Source organism: Oncorhynchus nerka, linkage group LG16, assembly GCF_034236695.1.
Source record: "Oncorhynchus nerka isolate Pitt River linkage group LG16, Oner_Uvic_2.0, whole genome shotgun sequence".
Taxonomy (NCBI): Eukaryota; Metazoa; Chordata; class Actinopteri; order Salmoniformes; family Salmonidae; genus Oncorhynchus; species Oncorhynchus nerka.
Window position 1 is genome coordinate 6557838 of NC_088411.1, and position 18767 is coordinate 6576604.

The 18767-nt window shown below is 43.3% G+C and overlaps 1 protein-coding gene across 3 annotated transcripts in view; it reads right to left on the reverse strand.

Moving 5' to 3' along the window:
* nrap (nebulin-related anchoring protein) overlaps positions 1-18767 on the reverse strand; it is a 105680-nt gene that overhangs the window by 9708 nt on the left and 77205 nt on the right. For all 3 annotated transcript variants that reach the window (XM_065002373.1, XM_065002372.1, XM_065002371.1), the window contains 6 exons: positions 15114-15221; positions 13094-13405; positions 12659-12763; positions 12463-12561; positions 12049-12153; positions 906-1013 (listed from right to left, as the gene is read on the reverse strand). In XM_065002373.1, the coding sequence (XP_064858445.1) occupies positions 906-1013; positions 12049-12153; positions 12463-12561; positions 12659-12763; positions 13094-13405; positions 15114-15221 (837 nt within the window). The remainder of the gene's footprint in view (positions 1-905; positions 1014-12048; positions 12154-12462; positions 12562-12658; positions 12764-13093; positions 13406-15113; positions 15222-18767) is intronic.

Below are 18767 nucleotides of genomic sequence, written 5' to 3' on the forward strand. Positions count from 1 at the left end.
AGCACCTTGGGACCCAAAAGCATAACCAGTGCTCTAACTCCCCCTTGGGCTGGTCTGGAGCAATGAAGCAGTGCGCCAGGGTACCGTACCAAAACACAAATTACGCAGTATAATCCCGCAGTATAATCTCAAAACTTTTAGTTGAGCAACCACTGTATCTCAGCTGTTTAGCTAGCGCTCAGTATCATTGACCACCAAATGTTGCTAATGTTAGCTCGCCACTTGATAAAACTTGTTTTCTAGCTAGCTAAATTAGCCATGTTATTAATACAACTGTCTGTTGTCAACATAAGGATACGATTTGAGAGTTCAGTGCCTAGTCACACCACAAACATAATTTTACCAAATTGCCGTGAAGCAATTGTAATGACAGTCCACCACAACATACGCAAGAGTTTCCTGATTAGCAAGGGGTAGTCTGTGTTTATTTTCAATGTGTGTTGAAAACACATTTGAGATTATTGTGAGGGCCTTTCGCCAGTGGTTAGAAGGTGAAATTGGGCTTCCTGGGAAAATGTTGTCCAAGGTTGCAACAGTAACCAAGAGGGGCGGGGCTTAGCAAAGGGTAAATTGCCACTGCCTGTTGCACACAACAAGCTTCCATTCCTGCTGTCACAAGGGGATATACGGCTGATTTGAGAGATGGGTGAGAGAAGTTGAATGTGATCTTTACGACAGAATGTTACAATAAGGTGAAATCAAACTTTTTTTTAACCAAGTCAGACTTCTCAAAATCAACAAATTGGTGTAACGTCCAAGGTAAGACAAAAACCTCCCTCAATAAAGCAGCTATTAGCAAAATCAGTGCTAGTAAGTAAAATACAAGTGTAAGTGCAAGAAAGACAATTAAAACAGCAATGTGTTAGTATTTTTCGTTGCTTTTTTCTCGTGTAAACTAAACTCACATCACTGGCGATATTCGTGGAAGCCTTGGCCGTCTGGAAGGGAATAGCATCCAGCCTCAAGTCGTAGCCTGCCGACCTCATCTCATCCCCAGACGCTTTATAGGCTTTCTGCAGAGGCCGGGACAAAGAGATAGACAGGCATGGTTACTAAATCAGGATAGTTTTTGTGTTTCACTATGGACTGTTCATACACAGTAGGTGATGCATGAAGATCTGGGTGGGTTACCCCCACTGTTTTAGCACATGGTTCATTACATTTTCATTCTTGTGGCATGGAAATGTGTATTTAGGCTTACTCTGGTGTTTTGGTCTGGTACTTATGTCAAGTACACTGTATATAACAAAGTCGATAACAGTACTTGTCTGGTACAAAATGGCACATTGCCAATCATGCATCCCTACAAACTGAGGAGTAATTATCGGGCATTGCATTCGGAAAGTATTCTGACCCCTTCCTTTTATCCGCTCATCAATCTACACACAATACCCCACAATGAAAAAGTGAAAACAGGTTTAGAAATAGTTGCAAATGTAAAAAACAAAAACAAAACAGAAATACCTTATTTACATAAGTATTCAGACCCTTTGCTATAGGACTCGAAATTGAGCTCAGGTGCATCATGTTTCCCATTGATAATCCTTGAGATGTTTCTGCAATTTGATTGGAGTCCAGCTGTGGTAAATTCAAGTGATTGAACATGATTTGGAAAGGCATATACCTGTCTTTATTGTTTACTCCATGTGTAACTCTGTGTTGTTGTCTGTTCACACTGCTATGCTTTATCTTGGCCAGGTCGCAGTTGCAAATGAGAACTTGTTCTAAACTAGACTACCTGGTTAAATAAAGGTGAAATAAAAAATTAAAAAATAAATATATAAGGTCCCACAGTTGACAGAGCAAAAAACAAGCCATGAGGTCGAAGGAATTGTCCGTAGAGTTCCGAGACAGGATTGTGTCAAGGCACAGATCTGGGGTTCTGCAGCATTCTGCAGATTCTGCAGCATTGAAGGTCCTCAAGAACACAGTGGCCTCCCATCATTCTTAAATGGAAGAAGTTTGGTACCACCAAGACTTCCTAGAGCTGGCCACCCGGCCAAACTGAGCAATAGGGGAGAAGGGCCTTGGTCAGGGAGGTGACAAAGAACCCGATGGTCCCTGTGACAGAGCTCAATAGCTCCTCTGTGGAGATGGGAGAACTCCACCAATCAGACGGATGACACTCCTCAGTAAACGGCACATGACAGCCTCCTTGGAATTTGCCAAAAGGCACCTAAAGGAATCTCAGACCACGAGAAACAAGATGCTCTGGTCTTATGAAACCAAGATTGAACTCTTTGGACTGAATGCCAAGCATCACATCTGGAGAAAAACTGGCACCGTCCCTATGGTGAACATGGTGAAGGCAGCATCATGCTGTGGGGATGTCTTTCAGCGTTAGGGATGGAGAGACTAGTCAGGATCAAGGGAAAGATGAACGGAGAAAAGTACAGAGAGATCCTTGAAGGAAACCTTCTCCAGAGCGCTCAGGACTTCAGGCTGGGGAGAAGGTTCACCTTCCAACAGGACACGGTAGCTCAGCACACAGCCAAGACAATGCAGGAGTGGCTTTGGGACAAGTCTCTGAATGTCCTTGAGTTGCCTAGCCCGAGCCCGGACTTGAACCCGATCAAACATCTCTGGAGCGACCTGAAAATAGCTGTGCAGCGACGCTCCCCATCCAAACTGACAGAGCTTGAAAGAATCTGAAGAGAAGAATGGGAGAAACTCCCCAAATACAGGTGTGCCAAGCTTGTAGTGTCATACCCAAGAAGACTTGAGGCTGCAAATGCTGCCAAAGGTGTGTGAAAAAAGTACTGAGTAAAGGGTCTGAATACTTATGTAAATGTGATATTTAAAAAATATATATATAAAAACCTGTGTTTGCTTTGTCACGATGGGGTATTGTGTGTAGATTGAATAAGTCAGGGGGTCTGAATACTTTCCGAATGCACCGTATACAGTGCCTTCAGAAAGTATTCACACCCCTTGACTTTTTCAACATTTTGTTGTTACAACCTGAATTTAAAATGAATTACATTTAAGGAAAAAAATATCACTGGCCTACACCACAATACCACATTTTAGAAATGATTTACAATTTAATAAAAAATGAAAAACTGGCATGTCTCGATTCCATAAGTATTAAACCCCTCTGTTATGTCAAGTAAGTTTAGGAGTTAAAATGTGTTTAACAAGCCAAATCAAATCAAAGTTTATTTGTCACGTGATGAATACAACCTTACAGTGAAATGCTAACTTACAAGCCCTTAACCAACAATGCAGTTTTAAGGAAATACCCCCAAGCAAGTAAGAGATAAGAATACCAAGTAATGAAAGAGCAGCAGTAATGTAACAATAGCGAGACTATATACAGGGGTGGAGGGGGGTACCGGTACAGAGTCAATGTGCGGGGGCACATGTAGGTAGAGCTATTAAGTGACTATGCATAGATAATAGAGAGTAGCAGCAGCGTAGAAGAGGGGAGGGGGAAGTGCAAATAGTCTGGGTAGCCATTTGATTAGATGTTCTTATGACTTGGGGGTAGAAGCTGTTTAGAAGCCTCTTGGACCTAGACTTGGCACTCCGGTACCGCTTGCCATGCGGTAGCAGAGAGAACAGTCTATGACTAGGGTGGCTAGAGTCTTTGACCATTTTCAGGGCCTTCCTCTGACTGCCTGGTATGGAGGTCCTGGATGGCAAATCAAATCAAATTTTATTTGTCACATACACATGGTTAGCAGATGTTAATGCGAGTGTAGCGAAATGCTTGTGCTTCTAGTTCCGACAATGCAGTGATAACCAACAAGTAATCTAACTAACAATTCCAAAACTACTGTCTTATACACAGTGTAAGGGGATAAGGAATATGTACATAAGGATATATGAATGAGTGATGGTACAGAGCAGCATACAGTAGATGGTATCGAGTACAGTATATACATATGAGATGAGTATGTAGACAAAGTAAACAAAGTGGCATAGTTAAAGTGGCTAGTGACATAAGGATGCAGTCGATGATCTAGAGTACAGTATATACGTATGCATATGAGATGAATAATGTAGGGTAAGTAACATTATATAAGGTAGCATTGTTTAAAGTGGCTAGTGATATATTTACATCATTTCCCATCAATTCCCATTATTAAAGTGGCTGGAGTTGGGTCAGTGTCAATGACAGTGTGTTGGCAGCAGCCACACAATGTTAGTGGTGGCTGTTTAACAGTCTGATGGCCTTGAGATAGAAGCTGTTTTTCAGTCTCTCGGTCCCAGCTTTGATGCACCTGTACTGACCTCGCCTTCTGGATGATAGCGGGGTGAACAGGCAGTGGTTCGGGTGGTTGATGTCCTTGATGATCTTTATGGCCTTCCTGTAACATCGGGTGGTGTAGGTGTCCTGGAGGGCAGGTAGTTTGCCCCCGGTGATGCGTTGTGCAGACCTCACTACCCTCTGGAGAGCCTTACGGTTGAGGGCGGAGCAGTTGCCGTACCAGGCGGTGATACAGCCCGCCAGGATGCTCTCGATTGTGCATCTGTAGAAGTTTGTGAGTGCTTTTGGTGACAAGCCGAATTTCTTCAGCCTCCTGAGGTTGAAGAGGCTCTGCTGCGCCTTCTTCACGACGCTGTCAGTGTGAGTGGACCAATTCAGTTTGTCTGTGATGTGTATGCCGAGGAACTTAAAACTTGCTACCCTCTCCACTACTGTTCCATCGATGTGGATAGGGGGTGTTCCCTCTGCTGTTTCCTGAAGTCCACAATCATCTCCTTAGTTTTGTTGACGTTGAGTGTGAGGTTATTTTCCTGACACCACACTCCGAGGGCCCTCACCTCCTCCCTGTAGGCCGTCTCGTCGTTGTTGGTAATCAAGCCTACCACTGTTGTGTCGTCCGCAAACTTGATGATTGAGTTGGAGGCGTGCGTGGCCACGCAGTCGTGGGTGAACAGGGAGTACAGGAGAGGGCTCAGAACGCACCCTTGTGGGGCCCCGTGTTGAGGATCAGCGGGAGGAGATGTTGTTGCCTCCCCTCACCACCTGGGGGCGGCCCGTCAGGAAGTCCAGTACCCAGTTGCACAGGGCGGGGTCGAGACCCAGGGTCTCGAGCTTGATGACGAGCTTGGAGGGTACTATGGTGTTGAATGCCGAGCTGTAGTCGATGAACAGCATTCTCACATAGGTATTCCTCTTGTCCAGGTGGGTTAGGGCAGTGTGCAGTGTGGTTGAGATTGCATCGTCTGTAGACCTATTTGGGCGGTAAGCAAATTGGAGTGGGTCTAGGGTGTCAGGTAGGGTGGAGGTGATATGGTCCTTGACTAGTCTCTCAAAGCACTTCATGATGACGGAAGTGAGTGCTACGGGGCGGTAGTCGTTTAGCTCGGTTACCTTCGCTTTCTTGGGAACAGGAACAATGGTGGCCCTCTTGAAGCATGTGGGAACAGCAGACTGGTATAGGGATTGATTGAATATGTCCGTAAACACACCGGCCAGCTGGTCTGCGCATGCTCTGAATATTCGTCAATATTTCCATCTGACGCAATACGAAACATGTCCCAGTCCACGTGATGGAAGCAGTCTTGGAGTGTGGAGTCAGCTTGGTCTGACCAGCGTTGGACAGACCTCAGCGTGGGAGCCTCTTGTTTTAGTTTCTGCCTGTAGGCAGGGATCAGCAAAATGGAGTCGTGGTCAGCTTTTCCGAAAGGGGGCGGGGCAGGGCCTTATATGCGTCGCGGAAGTTAGAGTAACAATGATCCAAGGTTTTACCACCCCTGGTTGCGCAATCGATATGCTGATAAAATTTAGGGAGTCTTGTTTTCAGATTAGCTTTGTTAAAATCCCCAGCTACAATGAATGCAGCCTCCGGATAAATGGTTTTCAGTTTGCAAAGAGTTAAATAAAGTTCGTTCAGAGCCATCGATGTGTCTGCTTGGGGGGGGATATATACGGCTGTGATTATAATCGAAGAGAATTCTCTTGGAAGATAATGCGGTCTACATTTGATTGTGAGGAATTCTAAATCAGGTGAACAGAAGGATTTGAGTTCCTGTATGTTTCCTTCATCACACCATGTCTCGTTAGTCATGAGGCATACGCCCCCGCCACTCTTCTTACCAGAAAGATGTTTGTTTCTGTCGGCGCGATGCGTGGAGAAACCCGTTGGCTGCACCGCATCGGATAGCGTCTTCCCAGTAAGCCATGTTTCCGTGAAGCAGAGGATGTTGCAGTCTCTGATGTCCCTCTGGAATGCTACCCTTGCTCGGATTTCGTCAACCTTGTTGTCAAGAGACTGGACATTGGCAAGAAGAATGCTGGGGAGTGGTGCGCGATGTGCCCTTTTTCGGAGTCTGACCAGAACACCGCCTCGTTTCCCTCTTTTTCGGAGTCGTTTCCTTGGGTCGCTGCATGCGATCCATTCCGTTGTCCTGTTTGTAAGGCAGAACACAGGATCCGCGTCGCGGAAAACATATTCTTGGTCGTACTGATGGTGAGTTGACGCTGATCTTATATTCAGTAGTTCTTCTCGACTGTATGTAATGAAACCTAAGATGACCTGGGGTACTAATGTAAGAAATAACACGTAAAAAAACAAAAAACTGCATAGTTTCCTAGGAATGCGAAGCGAGGCGGCCATCTCAGTCGGCGCCGTTTCGAAACAGGAAGCTTGGCCCCGGTGATGTACTGGGCTGTACGCACTAGCCTCTGTAGTGCCTTGCGGTCAGAGGCCGAGCAGTTGCCGTACCAGGCAGTGATGCAACCAGTCAGTATACTATCGATGGAGTAGCTGTAAAACCTTTTGAGGATCTGAGGACCCCTGAGGGAGAGGTTGTTGTCCTTGCACCACAGGGTCAGGTCTCTGACCTCCTCCCTATAGGCTGTCTCATCGTTGTCGGTGATCAGGCCTATCACTGTTGTGTCATCGGAAAATGTAATGATGGTGTTGGAGTCGTGCCTGGCCATGCAGTCATGAGTGAACAGGGAGTACAAGAGGGGACTAAGCACGCAGAGTCCAGAGTCCTTAGCTTATTGACAAGCTTTGAGGTCACTATGGTGTTGAACGCTGAGCTGTAGTCAGTGAATAGCATTCTCGCATAGGCGTTCCTTTTGTCCACGTGTGAAAGGGTAGTGTGAAGTGCAATAGAGATTGCATCATCTGTGGATCTGTTGGGGAAGTATGCAAATTGGAGTGGGTCTAGGGTTTCTGGGATGATGTTGTTGATGTGAGCTATGACCAGCCTTTCAAAGCATTTCATGGCTACAGACGTGAGTGCTACGGGTCAGTAGTCATTTAGGCAGGTTACCTTAGTGCTCTTGGGCACAGGGACTATGTTGGTCTGCTTAAAACATGTTGGTATTACGGACAGGGAGAGGTTGAAAATGTCAGTGAAGACACCTGCCAGTTGATCAGCGCATGTTTGGAGTACACGTCCTGGTAATCAGTCTGGCACAGCGGCCTTGTGAATGTTGACCTGTTTAAAGGTTTTACTCATATCGGCTGCAGAGTGCATGATCACACAGTCGTCTGAAACAGCTGATGCTCTCATGCATGTTTCAGTGTTACTTGCCTCGAAGCGAGCATAGAAGTTATTTAGCTCGTCTGGTAGGCTTGTCTTACTGGGGAGCTCTCGTCTGTGCTTCCCTTTGTAGTCTAATAGTTTGCAAGCCCTGCCGCATCTGACGAGCATTGGAGCCGGTGTAGCATGCTTCGATCTTGGTTCTGTATTGAAGCTTTTCCTGTTTGATGGTTCGTCGGAGGGCAGAATGTGATTTCTTATAAGCTTTCGGGTTAGAATCCCGCTCCTTGAAAGCAGCAGCTCTACCCTTTAGCTCAGTTCGAATGTTGCCTGTAATTCATGGCTTCTGGTTGGAGTTTGTATGTACAGTCACTGTGGGGATGACGTTATCGATGCACTTATTGATGAAGCCAGTGACTGATGTGGTGTACTCCTCAATGCCATCGGAAGAATCCTGGAACATATTCCAGTCTGTGCTAACAAAACAGTCCTGTAGCTTAGCATCTGCTTCATCTGACCACTTTTTTTATAGACCGAGTCATTGGTGCTTCCTGCTTTAATTTTTGCTTGTAAGCAGGAATCATGGAGATGGAATTATGGTCAGATTTGCCAAATGGAGGGTGAGGGAGAGCGTTGTATGGGTCTCTGTGTGTGGAGTAAAGGTGGTCTCGAGTTTTTTCCCTCTGGTTGCACATTTAATACGCAATAGAAATTAGGTCAAACAGATTTAAGTTTCCCTGTATTAAAGTCCCCGGCCACAAGGAGCGCCGCCTCTGGATAAGCATTTTCCTGTTTGCTTATGGCGGTATACAGTTCATTGAGTGCGGTTTTAGTGCCAGCATCGGTCTGTGGTGGTATGTAGACAGCTATGAAAAATACAGATGAACTCTAGGTAGATAGTGTGGTCTACAGCTTATCATGAGATACTCTACCTCAGGCGAGTAAAACCTTGAGACTTCCTTAGATATCCTGCACCAGCTGTTGTTAACAAATATACATTGGCCCCCGCCCCGTGTTTTACCAGAGGCTGCTGTTTTATCCTGCCGATAGAGTGTATAACCCACCAGCTGTATGTTATTAATTTCGGCATTCAGCCACGCCTCTGTGAAACATAAGATATTACAGTTTTTAATGTCCCGTTGGTAGGATATACATGCTTTCAGTTCGTCCCATTTATGTTCCAGCGATTGAACGTTGGCTAACAGTACGGATGGCAAAGGCAGATTAACCACTCGTCACCTGATCCTCACAAGGCACCCCGATCTCTTTCCGCGAAATCTCAGTTTCTTTCTCCATCGAATGACGGGGATGAGGGCCTGTTCAGGTGTTCGGAGTATATCCTTCCCGTCTGACTCATTAAAGAAAAATGATTAGTTCAATTCGAGGTGAGTAATCGCTGTTCTGATGTCCAGGAGCTCATTTCGGTCATAAGAGACGGTAGCAGCAACATTATGTACAAAATAAGTTACAAGCGATGCGAATAAATAAACAAAATAGCACAGTTGGTTAAGAGCCAATGAAACGGCAGCCATCCTCTCTGGCGCCATCTTCATTTTAACATAATAAGTTGAATGGACTCAGTCTGTGTGCAATAATAGTGTTTAACATTATTTTTAAATTACTACCTCATCTCTGTACCCCACAAATACAATTATCTGTAATGTCCCTCAGCCGAGCAGTGAATTTTAAACACAGATTCAACCATAAAGACCAGGGAGGTTTACTAATGCCTCGCAAAGAATGGTACCTATTGGTAGATGGGTAAAAAAAACTTTTAAAAAACTTGAATATCCCTTTGAGCATCGTGAAGTTATTAATTACACTCTGGATGGTGTATCAATACACCCAGTCATTACAAAGATACAGGCATCCTTCCTAACTCAGTTGCAGAAGAGAAAGAAAACCGTATGAGGATTTCAAAGTGAGGCCAATGCTGACATTAAAATAGTTACACAGTTTAATGGCTGTGATAGGAGAAACCTGACGATGGATCAACAACATTGTAGTTACTTCACAATACTAACTTAACTATAATATAATATAGAACTATAACTAACATAAACGAAGGGAAAAGAAGGAAGCCTGTACAGAATCCAAAACATGCATCATGTTTGCAAGTCACAAAAGTAATATTGCAAAAACATTTAGGAAAGAAATTCTCTCTTTTTTTTTTCAAATAGTTATGTTCGGGGCAAATCCAATACAACACATTACTGATTACCACTCTCCATATTTTCAAGTATAATGGTGGCTGCATCATGTTATGGGTATGCTTGTAATTGTTAAGGACTAGGGAGTTTTTCAGGATGAAAAATAAACAGACTGGAGCTAAGCATAGCCAAAATCCTAGCCTCCTGTTTTAGTCTACTTTCCTCCAGACACTGGGAGATGAATTCACTTTTCTGCAGGAGAATAACCTAAAACACAGGGCCAAATATACTCTGGGGTTGCTTACCAAGAACACAGTGAATGTTCCTGAGTGGCTGAGTTACAGATTTGACTTAAATCTAGAGTTACCAGCCTCAGGAATTGCAGCCCAAATAAATGCTTCACAGAGTTCAAGTAACAGACACATGTTCAGAGAAGACTGCGTGAATTCATGGTCGAATTGCTGCAAAGAAACCCCTACAAAGGGACACCAATAAGAAGAGACTTGCTTGGGCCAACAAACACGGGCAATGGACATTAGACCGGTGGTAATCTGTCCTTTGGTCTGGAGTCCAAATATGAGATTTTTGGTTCCAGGCCTGCGTCTTTAGGAGACGCAGAGTAGGGGAACGAGTGATCTCCGCATATATGGTTACCACCGTGAAGCATAGAGGAGGAGGTGTGATGGTGTGGGGGTGCTTTGCTGATGACATTGTCTGTGAGTTATTTAGAATTCAAGACACACTTAACCAGCATTCTGCAGCGATACGCCATCCCATATGGTTTGCGCTTAGTGGGACAATCATTTGTTTTTCAACAGGACAATGACCCAACACACCTCCAGGCTGTTTAAGGGCTGTTTGACCAAGAAGGAGAGTGATGGAGTGCTGCATCAGATGACCTGGCCTCCACAATCACCTGACCTCAACCCAATTGAGATGGTTTGGGATGAGTTGGACCGCAGAGGGAAGGAAAAGCAGCCAACACGTGCTCAGCATACAGTATGTGGGAACTCCTTAATGACTGTTGGAAAATTTTGAGAGAATGCCAAGAGTGTGCAAAGCTGTCATCAAGGCAAAGGGTGGCTACTTTGAAGAATCTAAAATCTAAAATACATTTTGATTTGTTTAATGCTTTTTTGGTTACTACATGATTTCAAAGTGTGGCCCATGGCTCTTTACCATCATGTAAGGTTGCACCCTCCTAGGCCTCACCATCTCACTGTAATTTGCATTTTAATTTTGCCTTATGGAAGAAGAGGAATAATAATATTAATTAAAGCTGCAGGTAGCGTTGCCGGGGATCAGCTGTGTGCTCACTGTGCCACCATCAGGACAAATTGGACACATTGCACTAGGATGAGCTAATTCTGTACTGTTTACAATGCTTGCCAAATATCAGAACTCCACATTGAACAAGTCATGCAATATTTTGCTTTTGAGGTATTTTGGACCATTTTCAATGATGTTGACTACTTTAAATGTCTTCCTTTCCAGGACCGCTGTACCGCTTGGCACCAAATTTGGTATATATCATCTATGTAGCCATGTCTTTAAACTGAACATTTTGCAGGACTCTAACTGAAACAGTATGGCTGCTATGAGCCAATGAGCTTGCATTAATGTGCGTTGGACAGGAAAAAACATTCATGCAGCCAAATTATATCGTACTTTACAGGTTAGCTAGACTCATATCCCTGAGCATGTGTGCCAAATTCCATCATTCTGAGTCAAACAGATCAAGAGATATAAACATGTGCCCGTTACAGGCCCACAGTGTGAGGAGAGGAACCTAGGTACACATTTTTGGACCCTAGCTAACACGGGGTGAGGGGCGTGACCTTTTAAATTGAGCATTTTCAATCGCTTGTTATAGTGCCACAATGTGGCCAATTGGCAAGGCATTTTATGAGAGGGTGTGTTGGCGCTTTACCATCATGCCAGGTTGCACCCTCCTAGGTCTTATCATTTCACTGGAATTTGCATGTGGATCTGAATGTGCTTGAATATGTTCTCTTCACAGTGTTTGGAACATGTGTACCAAGTTGTTACAATACTTAAATTCGTGACTGATTTATATGCATTAATGAGAATAAATATGTGCCCGTTATAGCACCACCGTGTGGTCAATCTGCATATGCTTGCATATGTTGAGTGTTTGGATTTGTCTTGGATATTATGCATCTAATTATTTTGTTTGACATTTTCAGGCCCTGTACACACTCAGATTGACAATTTATGTACAACACATTTGACACAAGGTTGTGATGCAACTGATATTTTTGTAGTACAATGGAGAGATTAACAACCATTGTGATGTGTTTCGGCAACTCATCTAAACACTTTTGTGTAGACAAACTCTCTCTGTTGTATCAAACTCTCCGTTGGTACATCAGTTGTATAAACTGGTATTAGAGGCATTAGAGAAAAAAAAGCATAGTTGGTCTCTTACATTGCTAATCTGCTGGGCGTTGATCCTTGCTCTGATGAAGTCTGGGTCGTCTGCATGTAAGGTGTATTTGTGCATGGCGTCCGAGTCTCCAGACTTATACAGCCTCTGTAACGTGATGAGAATAACATTGATAACAATTACACAGAATTTGCCTTTGAAGGGGTCACAGACATACATGGTTTTAAATACTATTGTAAATCTTTCAAATACTTATAGCGTTTGCTTTAGTCTGCCTGGAGTGCCAAATGGGTGGTGTTTGCTCTTTTGAGACTAGGCAAGCTCAATCAAGCTCAGCTGTATATTACACATTTCCAAATAGTATTTGAAGCCTGGTCTGCTCAAATAGCAAGTTCCATTAGATTTAGTAGCCCTTCTCAACACTGACGATTTTACAAAATGAATAGGAGCTCATACCTCACTGCACTGGAGGTAGCTGTTCTTAGCATGAACAATGTCTGGAGAGTCCGCCACTTGGGTGAACTTCAGACTGTCTGGCAGTTGACGATATTTCTTCTGCAAGACCAATTCACATGAGGATCAGTCACACACACACACACACACTCTCACTCTCTTAATTCTCAGGTAACACGGCCGCTAGTTGTGTACTTACATTACTGGTGAGTTCTCCGGCTTTCTTTGCCAACTCCATTTGAGGCGCCCCCACACCATCCCAGGCCACGCCCTTCATGAAGTTCAGATCCGACTTGTACAGGTTCTAGAAAACAGACGCAGGGAGAGGGTTGCTATTTATACCCTCATATTTACTGACACTCTTATTTGAATATTGTTCTTTGTATTTCCTGGGAAAGACTTTGGTTGAGATGAAAATGTACTATGGTAAAAATTATTCTATTTGATTGTATTCTCTTCTAGTCTATTCTAAACAATGTTGCACCCTGGGACATGATTTGTTAAATTAATTTGAGGGGAAAGCCCCTGCTCCAATATCCTAATACTTAATAGTATATTTCCCTTAATCATGTTCTCCCTCTCCCCTCCACCCTCCACTCTCATCTTCCACCCACCCTTCTCCTCGCTGCCTCACCTCGCTCTGCAGGTTGTAGGCCTTCTTGGCCCATTGGACTTTAATATCGTCAGGTAGGACAGTGTACGCATGGAGCCTCTTCCTGTAGTCCTGATCGCTGGCCAGAGCCTGGGCGTTCTTGGCTGTCACTAAATTGATCATATCTGGATTGAGGTGGTACTGGCCGCTGGTGGAAAGTGCGTCTTTGCGGTACTCCTGCTCGCTCGTCAGCCGGCCCATCTGCATGCAGTGTAGCATGCGCGGGTCATCCAGAATGCTGCGGGCGCCGATGTGCTTGCCCTTATCCAGCAGGTGGTGGTGCTTGTATTGGACCTAGGTTGGTAGAAGGGAAAGAGAAGAGTGAACAGGCAATAAGTGTATCTTATGATGGACTGTCATACATTGGTGACTTCATTATATACATTTCATTATTTGACTTAGTTAATAAAACACCTTTTTTTTGTTTATTTCCCCACACCCCATTGTTTTGTTGTGCACCTCATATACCAAACCCCCCTTTTTGCCCTCAAATACCACACCCCCCGTTTTGTCCTCAGAACAGCCTCAATTCATCCGGGCATGGACTCTACAAGGTGTGGACCATTGTACAAGGTGGACCATTCTTGATTACATACAGGAAACTGTTGAGCGTGAAAAACCCAACAGCGTTGCATACCCCATTCAAATGCACTTAAATCTTATGTCTTGCCCATTCACCCTCTGAATGGCACACATACACAATCCATGTCTCTATTGTATCAAAGCTTAAAAAGCTTCTTTAACCTGTCTCCTCCCCTTCATCTACACTGATTGAAGTGGATTTAATAAGTGACATCAATAAGGGATCGTAGCTTTCACCTGGTCAGTCTATGTCATGGGAAGAGCAGGTGTTCTTAATGTTTTGTATACTCAGTGTATCTTGCATGCAAATAGGTACTACTGTAGTGGCTAAGGTTCCCAGCTAAGGTTCCTTTTATTTTGTGTCTTGTCCTTTCATTTACTGTTTTTGTTGGACAATTTTGTGCAGTTTCTGAGTTTCCTTTTTGCCATCATTATCATCCTGGAATCTGTTCAAATAACCTGGAAATAATCCATGCGTTCATTACTCAAACCTTGGAACAACTAACTGTACCTGGGAATAATTACAATCAAGAAATCTCAAGTTGTTTTATTGGAAGATTTGCATTAATTGGAAATGAGTTGGAACCCTACATCTATTTTGGTGTCTATTATACAACGGGTGGGTCTAATCCTGAATGCTGATTTGGTTAAAACTGCCTTCCAGCCGGTGTCTATTCCACAAGTTACCACTGGCTAAAGCTATGATGTTAATATGCCTATTTACTCTGTTCCATCTGACTGCGCAATCCACTAACTCATCAACCAAGCCAGGCAATTTATAAAATTGATCTCCACTAAGAAAAGCAGCTAGACATTCTCACATTTCTTTTAGACAAAATTGTAGTTTTCAACAGCTGAGATTTGGAACCACATTCTACCGTTGTTATGGCTTCTGTTCTAATGTTCTAATTCGCCATGTCTATTAGACACCAAAATACAGGTAAGGGTTACAACTCATCTTCCAATAAAACAACTGTACATTTCTCGATTGCAATTATTAACATATTTATTACTCACTAAGTTCAGTTATGAACTCAGTTTCAAATTTTGAGTAATGAAGGCATTGATTGTTTCCAGGTTATTAGAACAAAATCCAAGATAATAATGATGATAAAACGCAAACTCAAAAAGATACAAAATGATACAACAAAAACAGCCAAAGGATAAGGAGAGATATGAAATGAAAGACATGGAAATGGTGCCATATTGCCATATATAAACTGGTTCTAGGTGTTAGTAACAGGAATGGCCAGCAGGTGGTACAATAACCTGAATAAAATGGGTTCAAAACATATTTATTTCTCCAGGTAATATTCTTTATATTTCTTACACAATTCTAGCACATTTTCTAATATTTAAAAATGGCTATTACAACTACTGTACTTTCAAAGAGTGCATTCATAAACGGAGTATTACTCACATCGCTGGCTAAATCCATCGAGGTTTTGGCAGCCTGGAAGGGGATGTCCTGCATGGTCAGTTTGTAGCCCTGAGCCCTTAGAGTGTGCCATGACTCCCTGTACTTGGTCTGAAGAGGAAAACAAACCATCAGTAAGTCCAGGCCCTGGTTTGCCAGAGCCTTCATAAGCCTTAACGTAGACTGGATCAGTTATTCATATCATTTATCATCTAATGTTACAATTGTTCATTGGAGATCCCATCATAAGGTGCGTCATTACACCTGGGCTGTTTGTCAAAATCAACTTACTATCTAGACTCTCTTTCTGATGGTATCTACATTTTGGAAAACGATTACATCTCGCTGCCCAAATCATGTCAGTTTCTGGCCCCATCACTGGCCCCTGGGCCCATCAAAATAGAAATATGTGATGCTTTTTACTCTCAATATTTGAGAATGTAGCTCTACCTTATGTTTCTACGCAGACTGTAGACAGTGTGGAGCTCAACAGACACTAGGGATCCCTTGTTTTCCTTTAATCAGTTTACAGACAAGGACGTGCTTGATTCTTTGCTTACTATAGATGTTAAGTGCAGAGGCAGACCAGTTAGATCCTGGTCATCTCGTTGTGACAGTCCCTCTTATTGTCAAACCCATAGCCCATATTTTCCTAGTAATATTTCTTTCCGGGATTATTCCTAAAGAATGGAAAACAGTGCATGTTTTTCCTCTTCACATCTGCCCGATATCAACACTTTTGTGTTTGGCTAAAGCACTAGAGTTATTGATAAACTCTCAAAGTCGCTCCTTCTTTAACAGAAACTGTATCCTAAATACAGTACATATCAATCTGGATTGAGACAAGGACATAGTACCATCTCAGCTGCATCCCTTGTTGTCAACGTTATTGTATGCTCTCTTGATTAAAAAAACAGCATTACACTACCTTGTTTATAAACCTTTTAAAAGCTTTCGACACTATGGATCATTCATTGTTATTACAAAACGGTCCACTGGCGGACTTGATAGAAATGAATGTGCTTGGTTAAAAAAAACGACCTAATGGATAGCTCTCAATTGCTGACTATGTCATCTCGCAATTCCTCAAAGTCACAAAGGGAGTTCCTTAAGGGTCTATGTTAGGGCCAGTACTATTCACACAGTATTTAAATTATATTGGTTCCATAGTAAATAACTAAGCTACACTTTTATGCTGATGACACTGGGCTGTACACTTCTGCCTCCTCTGTGAACCAGGCTATAGCTGATCTGCAGATGGCTTTTAATGTCGTACAAAAAACTCTTCTTGACCTTAAACTGGTACTGCATGCAGATTTTAAAAAAGTAGGCCTATATAATATTCTCTAGAGAACCATTTTGACTATACAGACTTACATATTTGCACGTTAAATAGAACACAAATTGAGCAAGTCCCCTAATGTATATACCTTGGCATTTGGAGTGATGACAAGTTGTAATTTAAAACACATTTCAAAAACATAAGCTAACAAAGAAACTGATAATTAACCTGGGCTTCTTCTACATAAATATACTGTACCTTGATAGCAGGAAAAAAAGTATTGAGTCAACTTTCCCGTCAGCTCTTGACTATGGCAACAATATCTATATGAACCCAGCTGCCACTACTTTAAAAACCACTGGATGTTGTTTATCATAGTGCACTCTGCTACGAGTGACCAATTTTGCACACATCACTGTGATCTGTATCAGAATGTGGGCTGGCCGTCACTGGCAACACAGAGAACGCAACATTGCCTTCTATTCACTTACAAAGCTTTCATGCAGAAACAACCATTTTACCTTACATCGCTCCTCCTACAGAAGTATGGAATACCTTACTTGCTCACAGGAATGGCTAACTCTTGAAATTCCTTTTTATTTACATGAACTAGTGCCTTTCAATCATTTTAGGGTTCTGGTAAATGGTTCTGGTAAAGACTAATGTACGTGTCTTTAATCATTATATTTGTATTTTGGGATTTCCCATGATCCCGCATTTATTGTTGTAATTGTATCACTAGTTACTTTGTATTTCTGGCAGCATTTTTTTGTGAAGCAGGGCTCCCTTGCAAAAGAGACGTGGTCTCAACGGGACTTCCTTGTGTAAATAAAGGTTCAATACAAAATAACAATTGCTGCAAAACCTTTTTAACAAACACTCTAGCTAAGACTTAGGCCAACTAATTTAGCATATCTGGTTCAGATAGTTAAGGTCTTGTTGACAGGCAGCTAATTAGCAGAATCAGTTGTGTTAAATTAGGGTTGGACTGAAAACCCACAGGACGGTAGATCTCCAGGAAGAGGGTTGGGCAGCCCTGACCTACATGTTTCAAGCAGACCACCATAATCCCTGTGCCCAAGAATGCCAAGGTAACGTGTCTAAATGACTACCGCCCTGTAGCACTCACAGCTGTAGCCTTTAAATGCCTTGAAAGGCTGGTCATCAACACCAACTATAGCTCAGTGTCCAACACCATAGTGCCCTCCAAGCTCATCACTAAGCACAGGACCCTGGAACTGAACAACTCCCTCTGCAATTGGATCCTGGACTTCCTGACGGGCTGCCCCCAGGTGGTGAGGGTAGACAACAACAGATCCGCTATGCTGACCCTCAACACTGGGACCCCTCAAGGGTGTGTGCTTATTCCCATTATGTACTCTCTGTTCACACATGACTACATGGTCGCGCATGACTACAACACCATCATTAAGTTTGTTGACAAGACGATGGTGGTTGGCCTGATCACTGACGACAATGAGACAGCCTATAGGGAGGTCAGTGACCTGGCAGTGTGGTGCCAGGACAACAAACTCTACTCTCAACGTCAGCAAGACAAAGGAGCTGATCGTGGAAAAGGAGTGCAGAGCACGCCCCCATCCACATAGACGAGGCTGTAGTGGAGCGGGTTGAGAGCTTCCGCTTGCAAAGGAATTATCATGGTCCACACACACCAGCACAGTCATGAAAAAGGCACGACAATGCCTCTTCCCCCTCAGGAGGCTGAAAATATTCGACAGATCCTCAAAAGGTTCTACAGATGCACCATTGAGAGCATCTCGTCTGGCTGCATCACCACTTGGTATGGCAACTGCTTGGCATCCAACCGCAAAGAACTACATATGGTAGTGCTGTGTAGCTCAGTTTTTCAAGCATGGCACTTGCAGCACCAGGTCACTCTACATAAGCGCGGCTGCTAAATGACTAAAATGTAGTGTATACGGCCCAGTATATCACTGGGGCTGAGCTCCCTGCCATCCAGGACCTCTAGACCAGGCCTTACAAGTTGTCAAAGACAAAGACAGCCCCCTAAGTCATAGGCTGATATCTGTGCTACTGCGTACCAAGCACTACAGATACCAAGTCTGTAACCAACAGGACTCTAAACAGCTTCTAACCCCAAGCCATAAGACTGCTAAATAGTTAGTAGTGTAACTATTTAACTCAGACTGCATCACATATACTGCTGCTACTGTTTATCATCAATCCTGTTGCCTAGACATTTTATCCCTAACTACTGTTTAAGTACATATCTACCTCAATTACCTGGTACCCCTCCACATTGATTCAGTACTGGTACCCCAAGTACAGTGCATTCGGAAAGTATTCAGATCCCTTGACTTTTTCTACATTTTATTACCTTACAGCCTTATTCT